General features: G+C 41.3%; 2 protein-coding genes across 2 annotated transcripts in view; one reads left to right on the top strand and one right to left on the bottom strand.

The window, feature by feature from the left end:
• Positions 1-4,846, top strand: part of elp4 (elongator acetyltransferase complex subunit 4) — a 55,792-nt gene extending 50,946 nt beyond the window's left edge. Inside the window, exon 10 of the mRNA XM_014997848.2 lies at positions 4,444-4,846. Within this exon, the coding sequence (XP_014853334.2) occupies positions 4,444-4,563 (120 nt within the window). The 3' untranslated portion in view covers positions 4,564-4,846. The remainder of the gene's footprint in view (positions 1-4,443) is intronic.
• Positions 4,847-8,916: 4,070 nt separating this feature from the next.
• On the bottom strand, positions 8,917-17,455 carry pax6b (paired box 6b; the record flags this gene model as incomplete). The annotated part of the gene is made up of 10 exons (XM_014997846.2): positions 8,917-9,956; positions 10,682-10,823; positions 11,093-11,205; positions 12,123-12,273; positions 12,411-12,493; positions 12,707-12,865; positions 16,114-16,279; positions 16,630-16,845; positions 16,930-16,965; positions 17,312-17,455. Coding segments are annotated over 10 exons (1,296 nt in total), but the record flags the coding sequence as incomplete, so codon positions are not given.
• Positions 17,456-23,651: the final 6,196 nt, after the last annotated feature.

Here is a 23,651-nt window from a genome sequence, read left to right as displayed (position 1 = left end):
CAGTTTTTAGCCATGAAACGTTCTGCTGCTGTTTTGACCCTGAGCTGGTTGTAGAAATGGGGCTTGAAATAGAGGACGCTGACCCAGTGTCAGGGTCGGACATATTAGTTTACAGTAGCTGCACTGCAGCTGTGCCGCTCAGGGAAGCAGAAATGGCAAAAAAAATCTAACTGCTTAGGATTCTGTACTTTGTGTTGCTCTATAGATCAGGACAGCGTCAGGCATTTCTCCTTTTATTTATCACACTGTAGAGCCAAACTGCTTACTCGTGATTTCTAGTGCAAATCCACCAACTTTTATGTAACTCACTTCAGTGGAGCTTATGAAAATAGTGACTGCATCTCAGCAGGGATTGTGTTGTAGTGGCATTGAAGGTAAATGTGTCACTTCCATGTGCATGTTCCACCCACGGCTAATCTGATTGGAACAGCCACGGCGGTGGTCATGTGTTCCAACAAGGTGTTGGGTTTCCCATACTTCTAAGCTGTACAGTGACACGGGCCATTTGAACGTGTGGCCAAAACTCTATGGAAGAAATGACTCTTTAAATTAGCACTAATACTCCATTCATTAGCAACCTGTTAGCATCAGAGGAATGCCTTTGATGGTGTTGAGTTTTATTCTCCTTTGTAGCTCCGTGTTGGGAAAAATTCAGCTGGTATAATATTCCAGCGAAGGAATATTATACCTTCGCTGCCCCGAAAGTCATGCGTAGTTACAAACGGAGCTATATTAGCTACCAATAGCATAATGATTTGTTGTATGCAACAAATTGTTATGCTTTTGATGCTCTTAAAGTATTGCATGTATCAGTAACCCTCTTAGGCTAAGCTAGTCTGTGGGCCGGCCCTCGAGGCTCGCATGAAGTGCTTAGCGCTCGTTTGCAGCTTTGTCGCCCCTCGCCCTGTTGCCAGCGTGGCTCGAACCCCTCTGGCCGGGGAGCAGAGCTGAAATACCCCTGACCACCACCGGTGAGGCAGCAGTGACATCACATACACAATCACACTAAGATTGTGGCACACATCCATTTTCACATTCTCTGCCCCCATCCCACCCAGCCCATGCTTTCAATCAATGCAGCACAACCAGTGGTCCTTTTTCCCGCCGTCCACTCCCATCTGACACCCACCGTCGCCCCGCCACCACCCCCAACTCATTTTTTTTTTCCTCCCTTCTTTCTCCAACCTCGCTAAGGTTGCCAGGCAGCAGAGAAAAGATCTCACACAAACATCCACCCCGCTATGCCTCTGAGGGTTTTCCGGATGTCCTTGTTTACATCATGGAGTGTGCAAGTCACAGGAAAGCCGACTCAGAGCCTCTAACCAAAAAGTCTTTCTGAGCCTTTTGCTAAGCCCCATTCATCTATATCTATTGGATCTATATCTATGGGAATGTGTAGTTCTGTTAAAAACGCTTCCTGGTTTTGGTGTTAACATCTAAACACGATCATGGTAATTTGTTCATGTTCCCTGGTGTTTAAATTCATGCACCTGGATTGGAAGGTAGTGTAAAATAAGTTTTCATATCTCTGATCATAACATCGGCTGCCAGTGATGTATGTGATGGTTTTTGACTGTTGCAAGGCTCCCTGTTCCCTCAGTGTGCCAAACCGATCGATTGGTTTTGTCTGCTCCTCCCTCCAACTTTGATGTTGCCATTGATTGTTCCTCTCTGCCCCTGAACTCAAAGGTTAGAGGAGCGGAGCTTCACTTCTGGATTGCTTTGACCTTCGCTCTGCACATGCTCAGTGGGTTCTCAAAGCCCAGAGCCAAAGAGAGGCAGGCCCGTGGCAGAGAGACAGCAGTGTGTTTTTTTTGTTTTTTTTTTAACTCACCCAGTGAGGGTGATGTATATGTGATTGATTTTTTTTTCTCCCCCATTCCTCTCTGTGCCATGTTTCTGCTGCAGTGCACTAAGCAGGACTGAGTCCAGGCTTGATCAATGCATTGTTTTTCTTTTTCAGTCACACTCGAGTGAGCTGAAGACACGAAAGGTTACCCAGGTGAGGGTTGGCAGGGATGGAAGCAAAGCAGGGCTTCCAGATGACTCCATAGATGTTTGTGTGCATTTGGAATGAAGTTGGTGGGAAGATCGTAGACAAACTTTGTCTTTCTAAGATCTTCATATTTTTGCTTTACACTTGTTGCCATTTTCTCGAGATAAATTACAGGTTCTCTCCAAATCTCTAAGCTACTTTGGCAAAAATATATGTTATCTTACTCCATCTGCTAACCCCACACAACGCTTCTCAAAAAACAAAACCCAAAATAAATCCCTCTCTTTACATATGCAGCTCTGGAAAAATTAAGAGATCACTTAAAATGATCAGTTTCTCTGATTTTACTTTTTATAGGTTTATGTTTGAGTGAAATTAACATTGTTCAAAGCAAAAATTTTGTATTTATGTGCAGAAAATGAGAAATGTTCAAAATAACAATAAATGCAGAGCTTTCAGACCTCAAATAATGCAAAGAAAACAAATTCACATTAATTTAGAAACAATACTAATGTTTTAACTCAGGAAGAGTTCAGAAATCAATATTTGGTTGAATAACAAGGAGGTTTTCAATGGGGTTCAATGCAGTGCACTGCTCTCTAGAGAGTTTTAATTTCAAGTCCAAATGAACTTTCATTATTAAACAGAAAAGTAAATAATATTTTTAGGAAATGTTTATAATGTAAACATTCCAAACTGTGTCTTGAAGAATCTGCCTTTACTCTAAGATGCTTAGTTTTAGTTTCAAGAGTTCGAGGTTTTTCATGAAGACCTGATCCAAGTTTGTCCCCGATGCCACAAAGGCTGTTAAATAACCCCATACTTAAAATAATTACGGCTAATTTCAGCATTTTATAATTATTTGTGATAATAATAAGGTGCAAACAAAATCATGATAATTGTATTGTACTCAAATCTCCAGAAAAGTTGTAAAAGCTACAGAAAAATGTCTAGAAATCTGAGTATGGAAGCAATGTGTCGGAGCCCGGTACTGAAGGAATTACCCACGGCTGAACTCCAAGGATTTGTTTGGTTTTTGTATATTTTAATCCAAGCTGCCCATCCGTCCTTTGTTTTTTTCTCCATCCGCCTGTCATGGCTTCATCAGATCCTCAGGCTGCAAAGATTTTTCCATCTTTACATAAAATTACCTTTTAGGAGTCCAACTATCTTTCTGGACAACTTAGAGGCACTACAGCAGTGAAGTTCACACCGAATCACACAAAGATGACAGCTTGTCTTTTTTTTTTGTTTTCCAAAATATGCTGTAGTTTAAGAAAAGCACCATTTGAGCTTCTCTAAATTGTTTAATGTCATCAGTAGGAACTCAAGCATCCATATCAGACAATAGCATCAGTGATAGTACAACAAACTCTGGTGTTTCCAACAACAAAACTGAATAGTGGGTGGAAGTTGCGTACCCTAAAGGGGTGAAGAACATTACATGGTGGTGATTTATCTCTTAGTAAAACCCCGTACCCAAACACCTAGTCGTTTAGAATGAAGATAAGTATCTTTGGGAGTGGAAGGGCTCTCCTGTAAAGCTGGATGTCTGGAGGGGATGCGGATGTGGCGGGCAGGGAAGCTTTAGCTGGTTGGGATTGGGTGGGAGAGAGCGCAGGCTTTGACCAGAGGGTTTCAGATGTCATAGCAGATTCTTTCAGGGCAAATTACAGGGTTTAACCTCTCTTGTCCCAGAGAATGGCAGCGTTCTGATTTAACTTCCTTGACAGACACTCGAGCAACCTGCTACTCAACACCATTGTCGGGGGATGGGAGGTGGGCGAGAGGGGCACACTTGACTTGGAAGATACTTCACCTCCTTTCAGGCGTTCGAGGGCCCTTCAGGACTCTGCTCGCTGTGGTCCGTTGGTGGCCTTTCTATTTCATTCTGGTGAGAGCTTGGAAGTGTGGCCCTTCCACTGTGTGCTTTAAATGAGTGTACCTCCTCAACCTCTGAGTCAAGAAAAGCTTTGCTGCAAAATGGCTAGAGCACCTGATTGTGACTTTGGTATAAACTCAACAGATTAAAGACAAAGTAAACATTACCAGCAAAAAGAAAAAAAAAAGCCATCTGGGTTCCCATTACCCTTTAATGATAGATTACACACTTTTTCCCCTCTCTCCTGTTTTTTTTCTTTTCTGTTTATCTTTTTTTTTTGTTTGTTCTGTAAAATCTGACACACTGGTACACATCCAGTTTTATGGCTGTGAGGTGTAACAGACCTAAAGCTCTCTGAAGCATTTAGCAGCAAGGTAGCAGATTTCCTCGATGCTGCCAGTGTTAAAGGGAGTGCTGAAGCATCTAATGCAATTTCAACCCAACATGGCTCTCTGTGAATAAGCACCACTGGAGTGTACCACCTACTGTATGCTGATCTACTGTACTGCTACTGTCCTTTTTTTTTTGCTCTAACGCTCCGTTTCTCTGTCTGCCTCTCTCCTAGCGACTGCACTTGCCTCCGGACTTGTCCGACACGGCGAGTCGTGTCAGCAGGGGGGAGCCTGTAGGAGTGGCTTCTGCCTGTGGCTCCGGCGCTTCCGGCACCAAAAACCTGGATTTCTGACAGGAAACCAAAGACTGAATCACCGTGGCCGTTGCCCTCTTTGCTGCGGCAACCGGGGTGTTGCCTCGTTCAGGTGATGTCAGCTGCGATGAAGCAGCCAGCCGTTACCACCTGCCAACCAGGCCAGCCAGAGGTGAAGACCTAAACATCCACAACACCTCTGCTCATAGCAAACACATTTATTGTTTGCATTAAATGTTTTATTTTGCGCAGATATATTAAGTTATCGTGATTTTGTCCACACATTAAATAAAATCTCATACAAAGTTGCATTACAAGACAAGTTTGTTTCTTTTCACTTTTGTTACCCATGAAAAGGCTCGCCTCCGCCGCCGGTGTAATCATGAAATATTTTACAGCCTTTACAGATTCTCCATCCTGGGAAACGTTGAATAATTTATCTTTGTTCTTGGCTTTCTTTACAAACAAGAGGCATCTGCTGTGCTGCTCCACCATTTAAATCAGTCCACAAATACAATTTATGTTCCGGGACAGAGCAATGTGCTCTTGTGAAATTAATTAAAGAAGAGAACAACTGTACGAAACCCAACACGGTCTCTCTGTTGGATCTTGGTTCAACTCTGAGGAGCGTCCTGCATGGCAGCGCTCCGGTCTGCCTGACTGGTTTCAGGTTTATACAGAAAAGCTCCAGTCTAATCCACAGAGACGTTGCTGGTGAGTGGCGTCTACATCCACAGAGCTGAAACAATAGGAATGTGGGCAGAGGGGGCGCAGGCTTCACACCTCATGTGCTGTGTTTGATGGATGAGCTGCTGCTTTAAAGATCAAATTAGGTCAAACGGTCACATGCAAAATTTAAAAAATGAAAATTAAACTACCATGATAAATGTAATGTTTTTTGTTTTTTTCCTTTTGTTGGAAGCTGATACCACTTTGAATCTTTTTGCCTGTTGAAACCTGGTGTTGTGGGACACACAGGTCACTTTTATGGAACTGCTGCTTAATATTTCGGTAATGGCGTCTGAAGGACTGGGATGGACTGTCCAGAACCTACCCCACCTCTCACCTGTTGAACCCTGGTGACCCCGCCAGGTGTAAGCGTGTAAGATAATGAATGGATGGATGAACATATAATGGAAACACATTAAAAGTTAATTCCAGGAGAAGAGATTAATTTTGTAATGTTTTTATGTTTGCTTCTTTTTGGTCCACTGTTTGACCTGAAAACATTTGGTGCTGGGTCGCTGTTCTTTGATTTTCAGATTATCAACAAACATCATCTGGTTTTTACCCACAAATAGAAAAAAAAAAAAAGTAAACCATCTGATGTGATGAAGATTTGGCATCACGTTTAAGTGGCTGCAACCCAACTTCACTGACAAAGTCGTCATCATTTTTCATGTGTCTTGTTTCTTTTTTTTTTTTTTTTTTTTGCATTTTCCCCCAACCTTAAGCGAGCCATTGGCTAATTTGAACTTTTTATAAATCAGTTTATGGCAGTTTCCACTCCAGTTTCATAGCGACATTGCCTCAATTTTCAACCAGCTATTCAAAAGTGTAATTCACCCCGCAATGAATAAATGTAACATTCAGTTTGCGTACGTTCCTCTCATACTGAGTTTGCTTGTTTCCACATTCACAGTCTAAATGTGTTTTTAAATGAAGTCATGGTTTCAATTACGCCGTGTTGGATTTATGGCCACACTATTCATGATAAAGGGTAAAGTTGATTTTAATTTTTTTTCGGGTAAAGCTTCAAGGTTTTCCTGATTGGTTCCTCCGGGGCTCAGCAGTGGGTTAAACAAGATCACCACATGTAGCCTTTTGTTTGTAACACGTATTTTCTGTTATCAATAACCACAAAGTATTTTAGGCCTAGTTATACAAATAAGTTATCTTTTCATTTTACAAACATTTTTTCCTTTGATTTGAAGCTTGTCTGATTTCTATTCAACAACAAACTTCCTGGTTGAGTGAGTGGAAAGCAATTTGCAAACTAAATCTTGGAAGTATGATTCATCTCGGGCTCGGCTGTAATTGTGCTTTAACTTTCGCGAAGAAAAATAATTACACAAATTACATCCGAGTTGTAGGATTGTGTGTAGTAGACACAGCTTCAAGAAGACACCTTTTGAAATGCAACTGTAACAAAAGTTTCAAATAGGTGATGAATGTGTCCTTACAGCAGCTGCTCGTGTCCTTTTGACTCCTCACAAATCTGTTTTCCAGAAGTTGCTTTATGTTAGGTCTCGCTTTCCTTTGGGTTAAGGCGCACAGTCTGACATTTCCAAACCAAACTAAGTTTTTCTGAGAACTTTGCTTTGATGAACCACATGTATTTGTCGCAGGTTTTTTGCTACAACCTATGTAAGTTGTAATATTTAACAAGAACACGTTATGACACAGACTCTTTCTGTTGCGCTCGCTCCCACAGACCGCAGAGGACGTAAGTGCCGCCTTCTGTTCCCTGCGGTTTGAACTCGCGTTAAGATCTCTGGAAATGAACCCACCTCAATAAAGAATGGATCTGAAAGCACAAAGAGCCCAAGAACTTTTTTTTTTTTTAAAGAAACTCACTGACTTCACAAATGAGTGAGGATTACATTTCAACCATTTCATCCCAAAGATGTGTATTATTTAGATTTCCACTAATTGCAGACCTTGCATTTTGAATCCATCTTCCATTTCTTTCTCTGAAATTATTCATGTTCTTGCTATTCTGCTCTGCCTTCTCTTCCCTCGCTCTTGAACAATCTGCTCCTCCATTTTTGAGATAAAGTGGATTTAATGAATTAAGAAATAGCGTTATGAGGGTGGGCTGGGGGCGGGGATCATCTAAGAAATCTGATTAACCTCCAATCCTCCAACTTCTGATTGGACTATTAAATACTGAGTGAGACGTGTAAATTCAATGAATCGCTGTAGTGGGACATTTGGTGCTCCAGATTGCTGTGTGTTACCTGAACCCGCTCCTCTCCTGAGTATCTTTGCCTTATAGAGATGGACTCTCCACACACCCGTTTAAACCCGCATACACACACATAACCCCCCCTGCTGAGGCAGCAAGTGAGGCAAAATAACTCACTTTGCCATACAATTGCTCCTCTTCCTCGCTCTAGGCTCTGACTGCTTTATTTCCCAACATTTTTTCCCCTCCCCCCTCACCCCTCTCTCTCTCTCTCTCTTCCCTTCTGCCTCCTTCTCTGTGTTTTTTCCATGCCACCGTAGCTCCACTAAAACAAGAGCCAGCGATGGTGAATTGCTTGACCTTTCTCATTGTGTGGTGGTGTTTTGTTGTGTGGTCTGTGTCGACTCGGCTCAGCCCCATACATCAGGAGAGGTTTGTTACTCTGGACACCTTTGTTTTCGTGAGAGTTTGAAATGTTGCGGTGTGTATAACAAGCTGCCTCGCTAGGAATTATTTATAAATGCAGGAATGATTCTTGCTTCAAAATGCACGCAAAAAAAAAAAAAAGTTTTTTTTTTTTTTAAAAAAAAGGCTTTCACATTTTTTTCTTTTTTTTTACTGTACAAAATGTTTTATAGTTTTCACAAAATACATTTAGAAAGCTCCATTTTAAATAAAATTAAATTGAAATATTTAAAGAGACAGCGTGTTTTATCTCAGAAGCAAAGCTCAGACGTAAACCCCGGTATGTGTCCATGTCCTACGTACACACTGAAACAAAAATGCAAAAACTCAAAAAAGAGCATGGCGACAGATGACGCTAGAAAAGAAAAAAAAATAAAATAAAACCCATCCCATGGTCTTTAATTATAAATAAGGACTGTTCGACTGCAGTCTTCGAAGCCAATGTAGTTGAACAAAATGTGCTTACAAAATTTTGCAACACAAAACTAATATCTTAAAAAAGAAAAGAAAAAAACATAATGAAAGAAACATTGTGTTCTAGATGAAATACAAAGGCTTTGGTCTGTTTTACAATCAACAATGATTAGATCTGATATGTACTTGTAAACAACTGCCAAACACTTAAGTTTAAAACTCTGTCAAGCAATGTTTAATCATAATTATAGGAATTAAATATTTCTAGTTGCACATTTTCTTCTTTTTTTTGTTATGACCATAGGACACTATATTACAACTATACCTAAGAGACAAATTGTACCTGACCCTAAAGAAATGTATTTCATGATGCAATGGAACATTTATAGAATATTCTTGGGAATGTAAAACTGAAATTGACTTTTATTGGAGAAATCTTTCTGGAAGATTTCCGAAAAAAAAAAGGGGAAGACAAGTACTTTACATTTGGACATTAACAAACTGGATTATATCGAAGACGCAGTCAACCATTTACAGAATACAGGTGTTTGGAGGGGGGGAAGGGAGATGTGGAAGGGGAGGGTTTGGGGGGGGGGGGTGTCTTGCTGCACCTGTTTTCCACGCGTAATGTTCTCGGTGGTAATCTAAAGAATCAATCCAACCACAGAAGCAGGAGGTCCAACTTGTGTTGCAAGCTGTGCCGTCTTTGCACGCTTGGAGCTGTTGATAGGATTCCCAATCTAATAAATGCAAGGCCTTGTATCAGAGGCCGAGACCGCCGCGGCCTCAGTGGGTGGATCGACTTGGAGTTTTCCTCCACCGAATATCCGTTCGCAACAAAATAGGACCAATAAATAGTTTTCTCTTCTTTTTTTTTTTTTCCTGTCACAGTAAGAGTCTTCCTCCAGCTTTTTTCGTCTTTAATGATATGCGTCCAGAGACCATGCAAAAGGCTGGTAGAAAGTCTCGATATAAGCAGATTAAAAGATAGTCATGGCAGATTCTCTCAGCTTCTCCTTTAGCAAAAAAAAAAAAGAAAAAAAAGAAAGAAAAACACCAACATGGTTTTCTAGCAGTCCGTCTATCAGTACTTGATCTTGTTTTTCTTTTTTTTTTTTTTCATATTAACATACAAATGGCCATTTACAAACACGTCAGAAGAAAAAAAGGGAAACAATGACTGAAGTTGGAAATAGAAAAAGAACGGATAAGTTTTTGTTCCATAAAAATTTAACACCGGGCACTTTACAGAGGTCCATTTTTTTTTCTGTCTCTCTCCACTGTTGGTCTCTCTCTTCCAAGTCCTCGTTTTGAATGTGCCTAGAGCTACACAACAGCACACTGTCCCAGCGGGGGGGGGAAACAAAGCCCAGACGTCCCAAGGCTCTCCCAGAGCCCCTCTCGTTCTTTCCTCTCCTGTCTGTTGCCTCTTCCTCAACCCTCTTGCGCCTTTTTTTTTTCCTTCTTCCCCCTTTCTCTCCTGTGCCATGTATTTGTGAGGAGCACTGCCGGAGGGCGATGGTGGAGTGGGTGCTTACAGGGTGAAGTAGCTCTTCTCTCTACTGTAGTCTTGACCAGTACTGAGACATGTCAGGCTCGCTCCCTGGGACTTGGACAGGGACAGACACTCCAGGAGAGATGAGTCCTGCAAGAGACAAAAAAAACAAAGAGAGAGAAAGAAATGAAAAAAACATAATACAGAAATCCATCAGCAAAGAGGTGAAGTATCTTTAAAGGTCGTAAGTAGCTGAGTGCATGCACTGTGTGCAGTCAGAGGTGACACCGGGACAGAGTGTTGTACTTTAAAAGCTTGTAAAAATGAGCGGACAAGCTTTGGGGGACGGGTGGGGGGCTGCGGTGAGTCACAACGCTCTGCACACGGCCGTTCTCTGAAACGCTCGCAAGCTCGATAAATTGAGGCCGTGGCGATGGCATTTAAACAGAGAGAGTACAACAGCAAATGAATCAAATTAATTAGCAATTTAGCACAGAGGAAATGTGGTTATGCATGATTAACTCTTCATGACTATAACCGGTATGTATGGCCCTCTGAAACAGCACCCTAATGGGGTGGAACTAAACTATGTGCCGGAGTCGTGGGGCTGACATGATGGCCTAGAGTGGCAATGAAATGAACAGGGCTCACACTGCTGCAGGGAGAGAAAATGATTTGATATTGACCCCGGGACGTTTAAAGGATGGAAGTCTCTCAAACAGACGGGATGGGAAAGTAAAGCCGCAGCGACGGATCATGAATCAGACGCGGCTATGAAGTACCCCCTAATTACGGGAGAGGTGGCAGATATTTCACAGTGCTGCGATTAGCTCCCATATGGATGTTTGTTGGTAAACAATAAACTTTCTGCCTACCTGTTGAGGTGGTACCAGAAGTGGTCATTGATTGGCTGTTCATATGTGCCTGCATATGAGGGGGCGTGTATGTTTCGTAGCTCCGCCCGTTCACAGGCGGACTGGTAGGCAGCATGCAGGAGTAAGAGGAGGTCTGGCTGGGCTATAAAACGAGGAGAAAATTATTCATTAGCTTAGCCAACCATATTTTCAGCTCAGCAGTCTCTAATAGCTTTTATGCTGCACTTTGTTATATTTCCCTGTCATAAAAGCCATTCTTTCTTGCTCTTTTTTTTTTTTTACTATTTTTAATTTTTCTCAGGAAGACTTTTAGGGTGTCTGTTTGGACTTACTTCAGGTGTGTTTTGTTTTCAGATTTACAATAAACCTGCATGATCCCAAAACCTGAACTGAAAGTTCCTCTGCACTTACTTGCATAGGTAGATTGTTGGCCATGGTGAAGCTGGGCATGGGGGGCAGCGCACTGTAGGTGTTTGTTAGTGCAGAATCAGGCCTGCCAAGCATTGACCCCGAGGTGAAAGACACTGTCAGGAGATGGAGAGAGAAAAAAAAAAAAAAAAACGTCAGAAGCAACAGAAACTGTGCTCATATTACACACATGTGGTCCTTTGGTCAACGGAGCTCATCTCATTCGTGTTGTCGTTCAACATGCTGATGGGCCCAGAGAGATACTGTACAATACTTCTCAGGTGACTGACTTTTGAGCATGAGCTTCAGCTCTGCTGGTGTGCTCTCCTGCCTGATTCTGCAATTACACGGACAGTCAGCTGTGAACTTTTCCTCAGTCATCCATTAAAAGAGAAGCACAGCTTTTCTTCAAGTGTACAACCCTCCTTTACTATATCAGTCCACTCAGACTGTGACTCTTTTACTGTTTAGTGATATTTCAGGCAGGTCTTGTCTGGTTTGTACTAGTAAGTGGGAGAATGTGTCACTGTATATGTTTTTTTGACATTTATTTGATAAGTGTGTAGGTGTTTCAGAAGTAACCCCAACATTTTGGAGTGGTCTTGTCAGTTCTGCATGAACTTCTTGGAAAACTATAATTTCACTTTAGCTTAAAGAGACAGCAAGTCTACTCTGTGTCAGCCAGTTTGGACATGTATGTGACGGTCCTTGTTCCCAACTTTTATAGTCTTGTTTTTAACCAAAAACTAGCTTCATGATGCAATTTTTCATGCGGAAACAGCTGCCATATGTAATTATAAATGTAAATTTAGTATTTCCTTTACAGTTGCTTTCAGGCCTGACAGACTTTTTGTTGTTGTCATTTTAAAAAGTGGATCTTGAGGAAAAAAAAATTTTGTGGTAATTTGATCCCAGAATTTTAACCACAGCGCAGAATACAAGGTTTAAGTTTTTTTTTAAAAAAGACTCCACCTGGTAAATATTAAAATATTTATAAAATTGAAGAGTTTGAAGATGTGTGTGGTGGGCCTACCCGGTGTGGTGGGCTGAGGGATGGCTTGGTAGACGCTGGTGCTGAAGCTGCTGCTGATGGGAATGTGACTGGAGGAGTTGTTGGCCTGTCGACGCTGGTTCCGCAGCTTCTCCTCTCGCCTCCACTTTGCTCTTCTGTTTGAGAACCATACCTTCGATAAAAAAAAGTAAATAAATAAATTACTATCTATATACTTTATTTTCTTCCCAACAGACAAAAACCCATCAAAGAAGAATCTGATGTACAAGCTTTCACAAGTGAACAAAAACAAGTTGTTGGAGGCCATACTTGTATTCTTGCTTCGGGCAGGTCGATTTTCGCCGCTAGTCTTTCCCGTGCGAAAACATCTGGATAATGCGTTCTCTCAAATTCTGTAATAGAACAAATCAATCAAACAAAAAACATGAGTAAATAACTACAAAGGTGCGTGGATATTAGTTCATAAAACGCTGTTTTTTTTTTTTTTTGGCCTTTAAAGGCTTGGCTTTCACCTCAGAATAAATTCACATGGTCGTCGGGAACACATTGACTGCTATTATTTCATATGATAGGAGTTTGACGAAATAATTTACTGATTTTTGGACCTTTTTCCAGCGCCTCGATTTGCTCCTGCGTAAAAGACGTGCGGTTCCTCTGCAGTTTTCTCTTGAGCTGCAGACGCATCTGCGTCTCCTCCGAGTCTTCGCCGTTCGAGCTGATGGAGTTCGTGTTTTCTCCTGCGCCGTCCTGCTGTTGGCAGCCATCTGAGAGCAGAGGAGGGATGAAGGGGAGAGGGGGAAAAAATCATTAATGGAAATATACATTCATTTAATCTAATTGAATAATTAATTATCTTGTTGCATGAGCCTACAGCTAATTGTACAGAGCGCTGTGCTACATCATTAATTAAGCCCCCCCCCCTTTCCCTCCATCATGGTTAATTTAATTCAAAATTGGAGGAATTATTTGCAATTTCTTCCTAGTGTTGCCAGATTACTGACGAGTGCTTACGTGAAAGAGGCTAGTGTAAAAAAAAAAAAAGTGTTTAATGTGTTTATAAAATATTGTGGGAAAAACAGGATGGCCCTGCGCACTTATCGTCTCCCAACAATGGTTTGTGTTCTCAAAAGGTTAAGAGAAATGTGTCAAGAAGTGGCGAGCCTCTTTTCAGAGCCTATGAAATGTATTAAAACCCCAAAACTCTGCGGCCCCCCATCCCTCCCCAACCCATCCCCTCTGTTTTCTAGGACAGAGCAGCGCTTCAATGGTCGCTCCCATATGGGCGTTGGTAGAGCCATTGAGGTGACCACCAACTTTTGAATAGGAGAAGACGCTTTTCAGAATGATACAATGCCTCCAGGAGTAAGGGGAACCATTAAACTATGGACACAGCCAGGGACGACCAGCGAGCCCTCGGTGGGTGTAATATATGGGAGGAGGATGGATGGGGGGTGCGGGGAGGGGGAGATGACAAAAGGATCCTCTCTCTGTGGAGGCGCGCAGGCTATAGTGCTCCGGCATTGTGCGTACGAGGATCCTAGTCAACAGAGCTTTGAGTCCAGTGTGTTAACCCTTATCCACTACCATCATTAATCACGTCCCCCGGCCAGCTACACGCCAGTCAGGATTTCTGTCTTCAATTGGAAACAAATGAGTGAGGAGAGAGCATGCAACCCCCTGAACAACCCGAAATAGGGCCAATCTATTCACTGCCCCTGCTTGTCCGCGGTGGGCCCAAAGGCCCCTTCAGATGCAGGGCGAGGCTTATCGACTAATGTCTGTCTTGTTGTTGGACATCATTATCACACCGAGAAGTTAATGCGAAATTAAGCAGCGGGTGAGCCATTGGAGGGAGGTTTATGTAATATCTCAACGATGCGGATCTCTGACGTCAAAACGTGCATTTTTTTAAATTTTCTTTTTTTATGTTTTATTATTATTATTTGCACTGACGTTGGAACAAGTGTGGATCCATCCCTGCACGCCACAAGCCACATCAAATAAAATGTGTCTATTTGATGATGGATTTGAAATTATCTGTAAGCAAAAAAAAATTGACGCGTTCACTTGGGCCTGAACGTAGAGCAAATGTTTCAATATGTGAGTCAGTGGAGGACATCTGATGTTACTTGACAATTTCCCGTGCTGCATAATGGACAAGGTATTCATCTATAGACCAACAGTTTGTGTCGGCGCTATTTGTTTCTTCGCTCCGGATAATCCACAAAAAAGAGCGAATGTGCAGCTATTATCCGTCTGCCAGACCCACTGACGCTCGGATGGGATTTTGTTTTCTTTATAAAAGCGCTGGGAAATAAACTCATTCTTTAGTATCGCGGTGTCTCAACCAGTCAGGCGGAAAAGCAGCAGCAGCAGAAGAAGAATAAAAAAAAGGGAGATACCGAACCAATTGCGGCACCTTTCAGCTGCTGAGGCTGGATCAAAACACTCTTGAGAAACCGCTTAAAACTGAAAGAGAAAGTGAGAGACTAAATCCTATAGACGGGATTTGGAGCCATATAGGCAGCGAAGGAGAAGGAGAAAGGGATGAAAGAGGGAGATCGGCGCCGAGGTTTTTATTCGTCAGTCTTTGGGATATAGAGCTGTCTTCTGTTTGGGGCCCCTGTCACTCTCCATATAACCTTTCTGTGTGTTCAGTCCGCTTGACTGATGGAAAACATATTTTAGATCCCCTGAGACAAATATTTGAAGGGTCGGTGATAATATTAACAGCATAGATTATTATTATTATTATTATTATTATTATTATTATTATTATTATTATTATTATTATTATTATTGAGGTTAATTATGATACTGTCATAGCTTATATCGAATGTTAGAATGTTATAATTATATAATACTTATTGTAATAATATAAAAATTCTTACTATTTTATTATTATTATTATTATTATTATTATTATTATTATTATTACATTGTTGGGCATATAATGATGGTAATACTTTTATATTGACATCTAATTTATAAGTAGATATTAATATATAATTGTATGCTTACGTTTGACATAAACAGTCATTTTCAATATGATATAATAATACTATATATTATTTATACTACTTTTAAATAATAATAATAATAATAATAATAATAATAATAAGAAGAAGAAGAAGAATAAGAATAAGAATAAGAATGTTTAGTAACTTGTTTCACTGCGTGGTGACAGCCCCACGTGTTGAAATGGCCATTACATAAATTCTAATTTCCTCTGCATTTTCTCAGATCCACACTTGCATTTCCGCCTTGTGGTGCATGTAAAACAAACACAAATAAAATATTTCCTTGTTTAATTTGTTCGTTTTTTTGTTGTTGTTGTTGTTGTTGTTGTTGTTTTTACAGACATGATCTGTTACGTCTGATCTTTTCTGCACAAAGTTAGGCCTGTAATGCGCAGGCCCAGCAGCACCGAAGCCCTCTGAAGTGGAACATTTCCACAGCAGCCCCACCATCCATCTCCACACTCCTGCATGTTGCCATAATGAGACACAAAGCCCCCCTCTAATGAGCAATTACACATAGTGCGGGCCGTTCCCATAACCAATCATTGCGTGTGAAGGGAAACATTCCTTTGTACTGATATCCGCGCACACCGCTCCGCGGCTCTGCCTCCGCCTCTTCATCAGTGGAAAAGGGGAGGAAGTGCAGGGCTGTTGGATGGACACCTCTGCTGAAAGGACAAGCCGTTGTCACGCACATCCATGTCTGGGACAGTGGAGGCATTCAGTCTGCATGTATGGCCTTCAGCTTCCTCTAATAGAAAACCCTTAATTGATGGAGTTGTTAGGGAGGGCGCAGGCTAACAGTACCTGCCTGCAGACAGACTGGCATGGCAGCTCGTTCTAATTTCAAGCTGCAAATCAAATATATTAGCGAGTGACCACATCAATAAGAGCCGGAGTGCCCCGGCTTTATCATTGCAATCGTCAGAGGGAGACTGGAAGCCGCGTGCTTCAAGGTGTCTCTATCGCCACTGCGTGATAATGAGGCTCACCTTGGTTGGGCTGCCCTGGCACTGATGTTCCGGGGTACCAGCCTGGCCGGGTCCCCCAAGTTCCTGTCTGACCGTTGAGCATTCTCAGCTTGTCATACATGCCATCTGCGCCCATCTGTTGCTTTTCACTCGCCAGGTTGCGGAGGACTCTGTTTATTGATGACACCTGAATGACAAATTACATATGACCAAACTGAGGATGCGAGTCAGAGGACGGAATGCAAAAATAAATAAATAAATAAATAAATAAATAAATAAATAAATAAAATAAAAGATGTTCACTGAGTTCATCTTAAAATTTGCGCTTTTTAAAAGCGCACAAATAGTTCCTGCTCGGTTGGCGCATGTCAGGGTTGGGGATTTCATACTGTACTGCCCCTCCACTTTGAAAACGCGGTGTATTTAATAAGACTGAATGGTTGGATGCCCATCTCTTTTTCCTCCACTGCATGGGAAAAAAGTCACTTCATGTGGCAAATTAAATCATGCAACACAACTTCCAGTCAATGCACTTACGCTGGGTATGTTGTCGTTGGTGCAGATCCCCTCCGACAGCAGCCGGTCGCGGATCTCCCAGGCAAAGATCGACGGACACTCCCGCTTGTACTGCGCGATTTTGGCGACCACCTCCGGAGTGGCGACACGGGGCTTGCTGCCGCCTATCGCTCTCGGTCTTATGGAGCCAGTTTCATAATATCTGCCCAGGATCTTGCTCACGCAGCCGTTGGACACCTGGACGGGGAACAAAAGACACAATTCACATACATTATTTATGACTATTAATGGAATGTCTATGATGGCTCAAATAATTTTCACCTTTTCACTGTCCAGCACTTGGACTTCATCATGGGTCTACAAACACAGAAAATATGCCTTCAATTGTACATTAGGCATTTTTCTATATAATAGCAGGCAGAGTACTGTTCTTTTTCTTTTGTTGTTGTTGTCGTTGTCGTTCTTCGCGGTCTAATTACATTTGCAGAGAGCAAATTATATAATTTTATTGCCTTGAAAGGGACAGAAAATCGCGTTTTAAATGATCTTTTAGGAGTTGCGTCATTTCCATTCTGCTCCAACAGATCATTTTCAGACTGTGGACATAGTCTGCATAAAGATTTGATACATTTTTACTTACAAAATAAAAATAAAAAATAAAAAATTAAAAAAAAATACAACACAAGAAAAAATAAAACGTCACCTGCAGTATCCTGGAGATGTCGCAGGGTCGAGCGCCACTATGAGCAAGTTCAACTATTTTCTGCCTGGTGGAATCCGGCAGCGGTCTGCCATTAACAAACACACCACCAAGCTGGTTTACGCCACTGTGACCTACATGGAGACAAAAGCGTCGGAGTCATCACATCACGGCGCAGCGTGGCAACAGAAGCAGGTAAAAAAACAAACAAACAAACAAAAAAACAGTGATTTTCATGTAATGGGTGGCTTAAAGCGTTCAGGATAACCGAGGTAAAGATGCAACATAAAGGCAGCATACGGTCAAACTGAAAGAAAACCTTTCCCCACACGAGGTGTTCAGGAGCTGCTCTCCTCTGATAGCAAACAGAGCTCACAGTTATACAGCGGCTGACACATGCAGAACAGGAGTCAAAGGACAGCCAGCGTCACACAAACCAAGCCAAAACATCTTAATTGGGTGACAGAAATCATATTTGCACGATCAGCCGCCTGCAGAAAATGGAACCAACCTCTTATCAAACCGGCAAACTTCTCCATCCTGCCACAAAAAAAAAAAAAAAAAAACAACCCAGCACTTCACCCAGTATCAAGCCTTCTAAATAATAATCGACATCCCTCACAATGTCGTTTAAAAATGATTGAATTCAGTTAAGACGCAGCATTTGTTTTAAAACGAGAGGCGATTAATCCGAAATCTTTGTTGTAAAAAAAAAAAGGAAAAAAGAAAAGACGCGTAAATAAGGTGATAATCATTTAAATGCAAACTCCAAAATAACATTTTTGTTGTTGTAATGTCTAAAAAACGAGTAGCTTATTTAAATAATAATAATAATAATCCTTAAAATTATTTTATTGCACTGCTGTTAAGCAAAGAATAAACCCGCAAACCTGAAGCCAAATGGGAAAGCTGACTCCCCGGAGTGCCTGCGCTGCGCTCTGATTCTCCGCTCCCTTCCCCTGCGCTGCCGCCCGGTGCATTGACTCCGGGAGCAGAGGCTCCTTAGCAATAAATAAGCTCCAAATATAGAAGAGGGGGAAAATATGATGAGCCTGCCTGACATTTGTCTTTAAAATAAAGCTAGCTGCACGTCAAGTTTGAGCTTAATTTCTGGAAATGGGCGGAAGTCGCCTCGGATCATGCATGGGAGGCTAATTGAAAAGATCAGTTGGAGCACTTGTGGCAGGCATGTCACTTTATGACACCGCTCCGCTTTTGAAAATCGCATCGTCACGACAAATAGTAGCATGATAAAACGACCCTTTCTGTCTGCATTTGGATATCACTCAGACAAAATTGGACGCTACTCGTTTACCCTCCGAGGGAGACTTCGTTTTAAGGTGGCCAGGGGCTACGCGCGGTCACACAAACGAGGGCGCGCCTGGATTCTTAACATATTAAAAGTGACATGCAGTTTTTTTTATTCCCTCCCCCTTGTTTGTATTTGACAACAAATGCTCACAGCCACTGCAGTCCTGTTGTGTGCAGTCGGTGGGTGTCTTTACTCTGCGCTGTGCAACATCCACTCGACAATGAGTGCAGACTTTATTTATGCTATGAGAAAAAACAAAACAAAAAAAAAAAACAAAAAAACAACACATATCCCTTTCATACTTGACTGGATGCAAACCTGTTCAACTGAGCAACATATCCCTTTTGGCCGCAACGTGTAATAATCTCCCAGCGTGGATCTGATTGATGGTAAATCCATTATCATCCCTCTTGCTCTTTTGGTAATTCCAGGATTAAGTGGAATTAATAGACTTCTTACGATGAAATTGGCCCATTCCAACATTAAGCTGCGCTGCTTCTCCTCCGCCGCTCCATCACCTCTGATTTATACCTATCATATAAATCCTCCGGATCAATAAAACCGTCAGATAAGGACGTCACATAAAAATCAAACTCTCTCTGTGCGTCTGAGGTTAAGTCTTAATCATGGCGGCAATTCCCTCAAGTGGCCGCAGTCGATCTCGCCCGCTGGCGCTGATTACGCGCCCTTGTATTCTATTGCAAGTCGACTAATAGGAAAACATATGGTGTCAATTTGGACGCTCCCCACCATATACACCCAGGAGTTATTAGCACAAAAGCCGGCGAGGCCGCCGCGACCTTTAGACAACCCAAAGGGCCGGGCCGAGTGATATCTCCTCGGCAATTCGCAGCAGACATCACACGCCAAGCCAGGGGAGCATCCCATTAACATCAATCCGCAGCAAAGCAGGAGCGCAGGGGTGTTTGTACACAGCTTTGATAAGACCCCCCCCCCCCACCAACACCCCATCATCTCTTGTGACAAGCAAGAAAAAAAAATCAAAATAGAAAAAGAATAAATCATAATAATAATAATAATAATAATAATAATAATAATAGTAAAATCCCACCACTTCGGCTATCCAATATGTTTGGATTAAAATGCGCACAGATTACAGCACAGACATCGAGGTATATGGAGAATAATGTAATAAAATTATTCCACACACCTTCATCACAGATGTCATACACCTCTTGTCCAGCAGCAAGAGAGAAAATGTTTCATGTTTATCCTTCTTATGTTTCAACACACACATACACACATACATACTCACACACACACCAGGAATAAAACTTTAAACAGCTTCATCTTTTGCTTTTTTTTTTTTCTCCCCCCACTACCCAAGACAATATTCTTATTTATTATTTATCCCCTCTCTGAGCCTACACCGGTCAGAATATGAACATTTCTACTTTTTTTTTTATTTTCTTCATCTTCTTCTTTTTCTAGTTCATGCTGTCTGTGCTGCAGAAATATATGGACTAATCTACATAAGACATTATTGCCATTCCCCGTGTTTCATGCGGGGCTCTTTTCCCTGCGAAGCTCATCTCGTATGCAGCCCTGGCAGCCAGCTCTAACGCTAATGCAGACGGCTGTGCAATTATTTAATACCAACTCAAGCAGAAACAAAAAAAAAAAAAAAAGAAAAAATATCCCTCTCGACCCACCCCCTTCTATTCTCGCCTCATTTCTCTCTCTTTCTCTCTCTCTCTCTTTCTCTCTCTCTAGAGAGGCATGGCATGTGATTAACTTGTTCAATAATAACTTTGCCTATACATATGATTGCAAAATAGGTATAACAAAATAATAAATTAACTGCAATGAAACGAGCATCAAATAGCAAACATTTCTTCCCTCATGCAAATTTCTGCAAGCACACATGATGTTTTTTTTTTTTTTTTGAGAGTGCAAACATATCAGCGGCCGTTGCTTCCATGCAACCACGTTAAGAAGCTGCGGCTGTAATGAGAACTTTCACAATAACATGGAGATATATGAAAACAACTTACTGTTCTGCATCATTGAGGCTACGCCAGACTCCCACGTGGCTTGGTTGTGGTATTCTAAGCATCACAAGGAGATAACAAATCTGGTTAGCATCAGATTATTTACGAATTTCCTATAAACATGTTCATTTCACTTGTTTTTATACGTTCTAGATGTTTTTTTTCTTTTAAGGGTTTAAAAAAAATTGTTCCCATTTTTTTTGTCGATTTGAATTTGGCAGCTGCCTTTTCTTGTTCTCTTTGATCTGTTTTTCTTTTCTTTTTCTTTTTTTTATTACAAATACAGATGCAAAAGTAATGTATATATAAATATATTTTTTTTACATCCTAAGTGCATGTTTATATTTATATTCATATATGTGGATTTTAATTAAACTTGCCTGGAAACAGAGTTGACTGTCCACTCTATAACAATTTAGTCAATCATCTGCCGCTTTCACTACTTAATGTCTCCCTATAGGACAGAGCAGAACAACACATTAGCACAGCAGCAGCTACACTGATCTGCTCAAACCTAACAGTCTACATTCCCCCGTCTCCTTCTTTCTCTCTCTCTCTCTCTCTCTCTCTCTCTCTCTCTCTCTCTCTCCCTCCCCAACTTTATTTACAATTAATCTAAATCCGGTTGCCAAGATAATGACTTATAATTGACGTGAGACAACATACATGTCAGCACCTGTCAAAATAAACTCAAACTAACCACCAGTGGGCCTATAACTCTTTTTACAGCACTTTTCCTTTCAGTGCTTTTATTTTGTGGGGCTTTAAACAAAGAAATCAGCTCTCATCGTCCCAGCAAGAGGCCTTTAAACATCCACCACCCACCATCCCCACCTCCCTTAAAAAAAAAGAAAAAAAAAAAGACTTGATGTAGGAACTGTACAGTGACACACGTTGTCTACTTCGCCTCATTGCTTTGCAAAAGTACAGAGCAGGAGGGGGTACAGAGCTGGTGTACAAAGCCTGCTGGTCTACCCCAACAATGCTGCGTCCCCTCCTCTCTGCGTATACCTCCAACTCCGGGGTGAAAACTCGGCCTTCGCGACTAGAAACACGCAACTAAAACACACCAACAAGTTCAGATTAATACAAAGAGCCGGAGGCATGAATCCACCCCCTCCGGGAGCATTCACACACACACACACACACACACACACACCCCCACACACGCACACACACACACACACACACACACACACACACTCCTCTCTCTCTCTCTCTCTCTCTCTCTCTCTCTCTCTCTCTCTCTCTCTCTCTCACACACACACACACACACACACACACACACACGGCCGTGACCCCGCTGCCGCTGGTGCGTCAATGCTGGTTTTGTTTGCCCTGCTCTCATAGATGAGGGTGGGGAGATATAAATGTTTTGTTTTGTTTTTGTCCAAAAAAGTAATTTCTCGTTATAAATATTTGGTGGTTGTTCGGTGCTGCTGGTGCGGGTTGTAAAGCGGTTTTTTAACGACACAACAGCGCAGTGGGGCGCTCAATTGGAAAAGACAAATGCCGTAAAGAAGCTATTGAAAAAGAGAGAGGGGGGAAACAGATAAAAAAAAGGGGGCCAGGCCAGGGAGAAGTCTGAAGTTTTCATTTTCTCCCTCCATGTGGAGCTGTGTTGTGTGCAAAGAGAAAGGAGGAAAAGGGGTGGGGGGGAAAGGAGGCTCCATAGTCCTTGTCTCTCATAGACATGCGTGTATAGGCCGAGACTAGATTGGGAAGACTCAAGCAGGGGCCACCATTACTTTTAGATTATAACGTGTTTTAACAAATAAGCTGTTCGGTCATTAATCAAATTCAAATTCCTTCACATTGACCCACGTTACTCATCAGTCAGCAGCTAAATCTTAAAACATAAAATGTACATGACGCAACTAACAATTCAAGATGTGCTCATTTAAAGTTAGTGCTTTGCATCCAGACAGTATAAATAAAATGGTTTCATTGAGGGGTTTTTTTTTTATCGCCCTATAAATGCGTCTGTAGCTTTCAGGCTTCCTATAAAGGCCCGAGTGGTTAATCATTTATTTAGGGTCGAAAGCTCAAACGTTGTTGTTCCTGGGGGTTAACTAGGACCTAATCTGCATTTCTTTCCCTGTCGTAATCCGGAACAACAATGTCTTAATTCAGCATGCGTTATTCTGGCGGCTGGACGCGACGCTCACAACATTCTCATGCACAACCGGTCCACGTAAGGCCCAAACTCAGGCCGAACATGCAGAAGAAAATACAGCATATATGTATATTTTTGGTGTTGTTACAATAACTATATCTGCTGCTACTAATGCATTAATTAGAGAAATAGTCACATGTTACGTTTCATGTATATATATATTTTTTTATTATTTAAAAATATGCTTCAGGTTTTTATGTCATGGCTTAATTTATTTTATAATCACAAATGTATTACTAAATTAAATCAAAATACTTAAAAAAAATCAATTCTTATGTTTTAAGAAACTCGCTTGAAAGCAGCAGCAGTTCCACGTTTTCTATTTTAAATGGCTAAAATTATATTTTAAGGATTTATTTAATGGTGATTATTTTGTGAGCTCCTATAAGAGACACTCTATGTAACCTAGCTCCTAAAATAATGAAAATCACATAACGATATTTTTAAATAAATACAGAAAGTTCCAATTGTTTACAGGTCACAAGAAGAGCACCTAAGGATGGGGAGTGTTTTCTAAGTTTTTTTTGTTTGTTTTTTTTTTTCATTTGGAACACAAACAAACCAACCCTCCTCTTGAGTATATGATGTTTTTATTACTTTGTTTTATTTTTTTTCTTTAATTTATTTTTAATTTTAAAGAAGGCGCTCTTAAGACTCGCCTGCATGAATCAATCTGACACCTTTCCTCAACGGGTCATTGCGCTCCACTCCCCAAGACGATCACTGACTGTAGTTGATTGTTATTTTTTGTTTGTTTGTTTTTAAATTATTTTTTTAAAATTGTATTTATTTTCTTCTCCCGTCTCATGTGCTGTCATACATAAGCGGTAAGCTATCCATGGA

This window comes from Poecilia mexicana, unplaced genomic scaffold (assembly GCF_051168715.1).
Source record: "Poecilia mexicana isolate PSO_F unplaced genomic scaffold, ASM5116871v1 scaffold_3, whole genome shotgun sequence".
Classification (NCBI taxonomy): domain Eukaryota; kingdom Metazoa; phylum Chordata; class Actinopteri; order Cyprinodontiformes; family Poeciliidae; genus Poecilia; species Poecilia mexicana.
The sequence above is the reverse complement of the archived record's forward strand: the minus strand, read 5'-3'. Positions and strand labels throughout refer to the sequence as shown.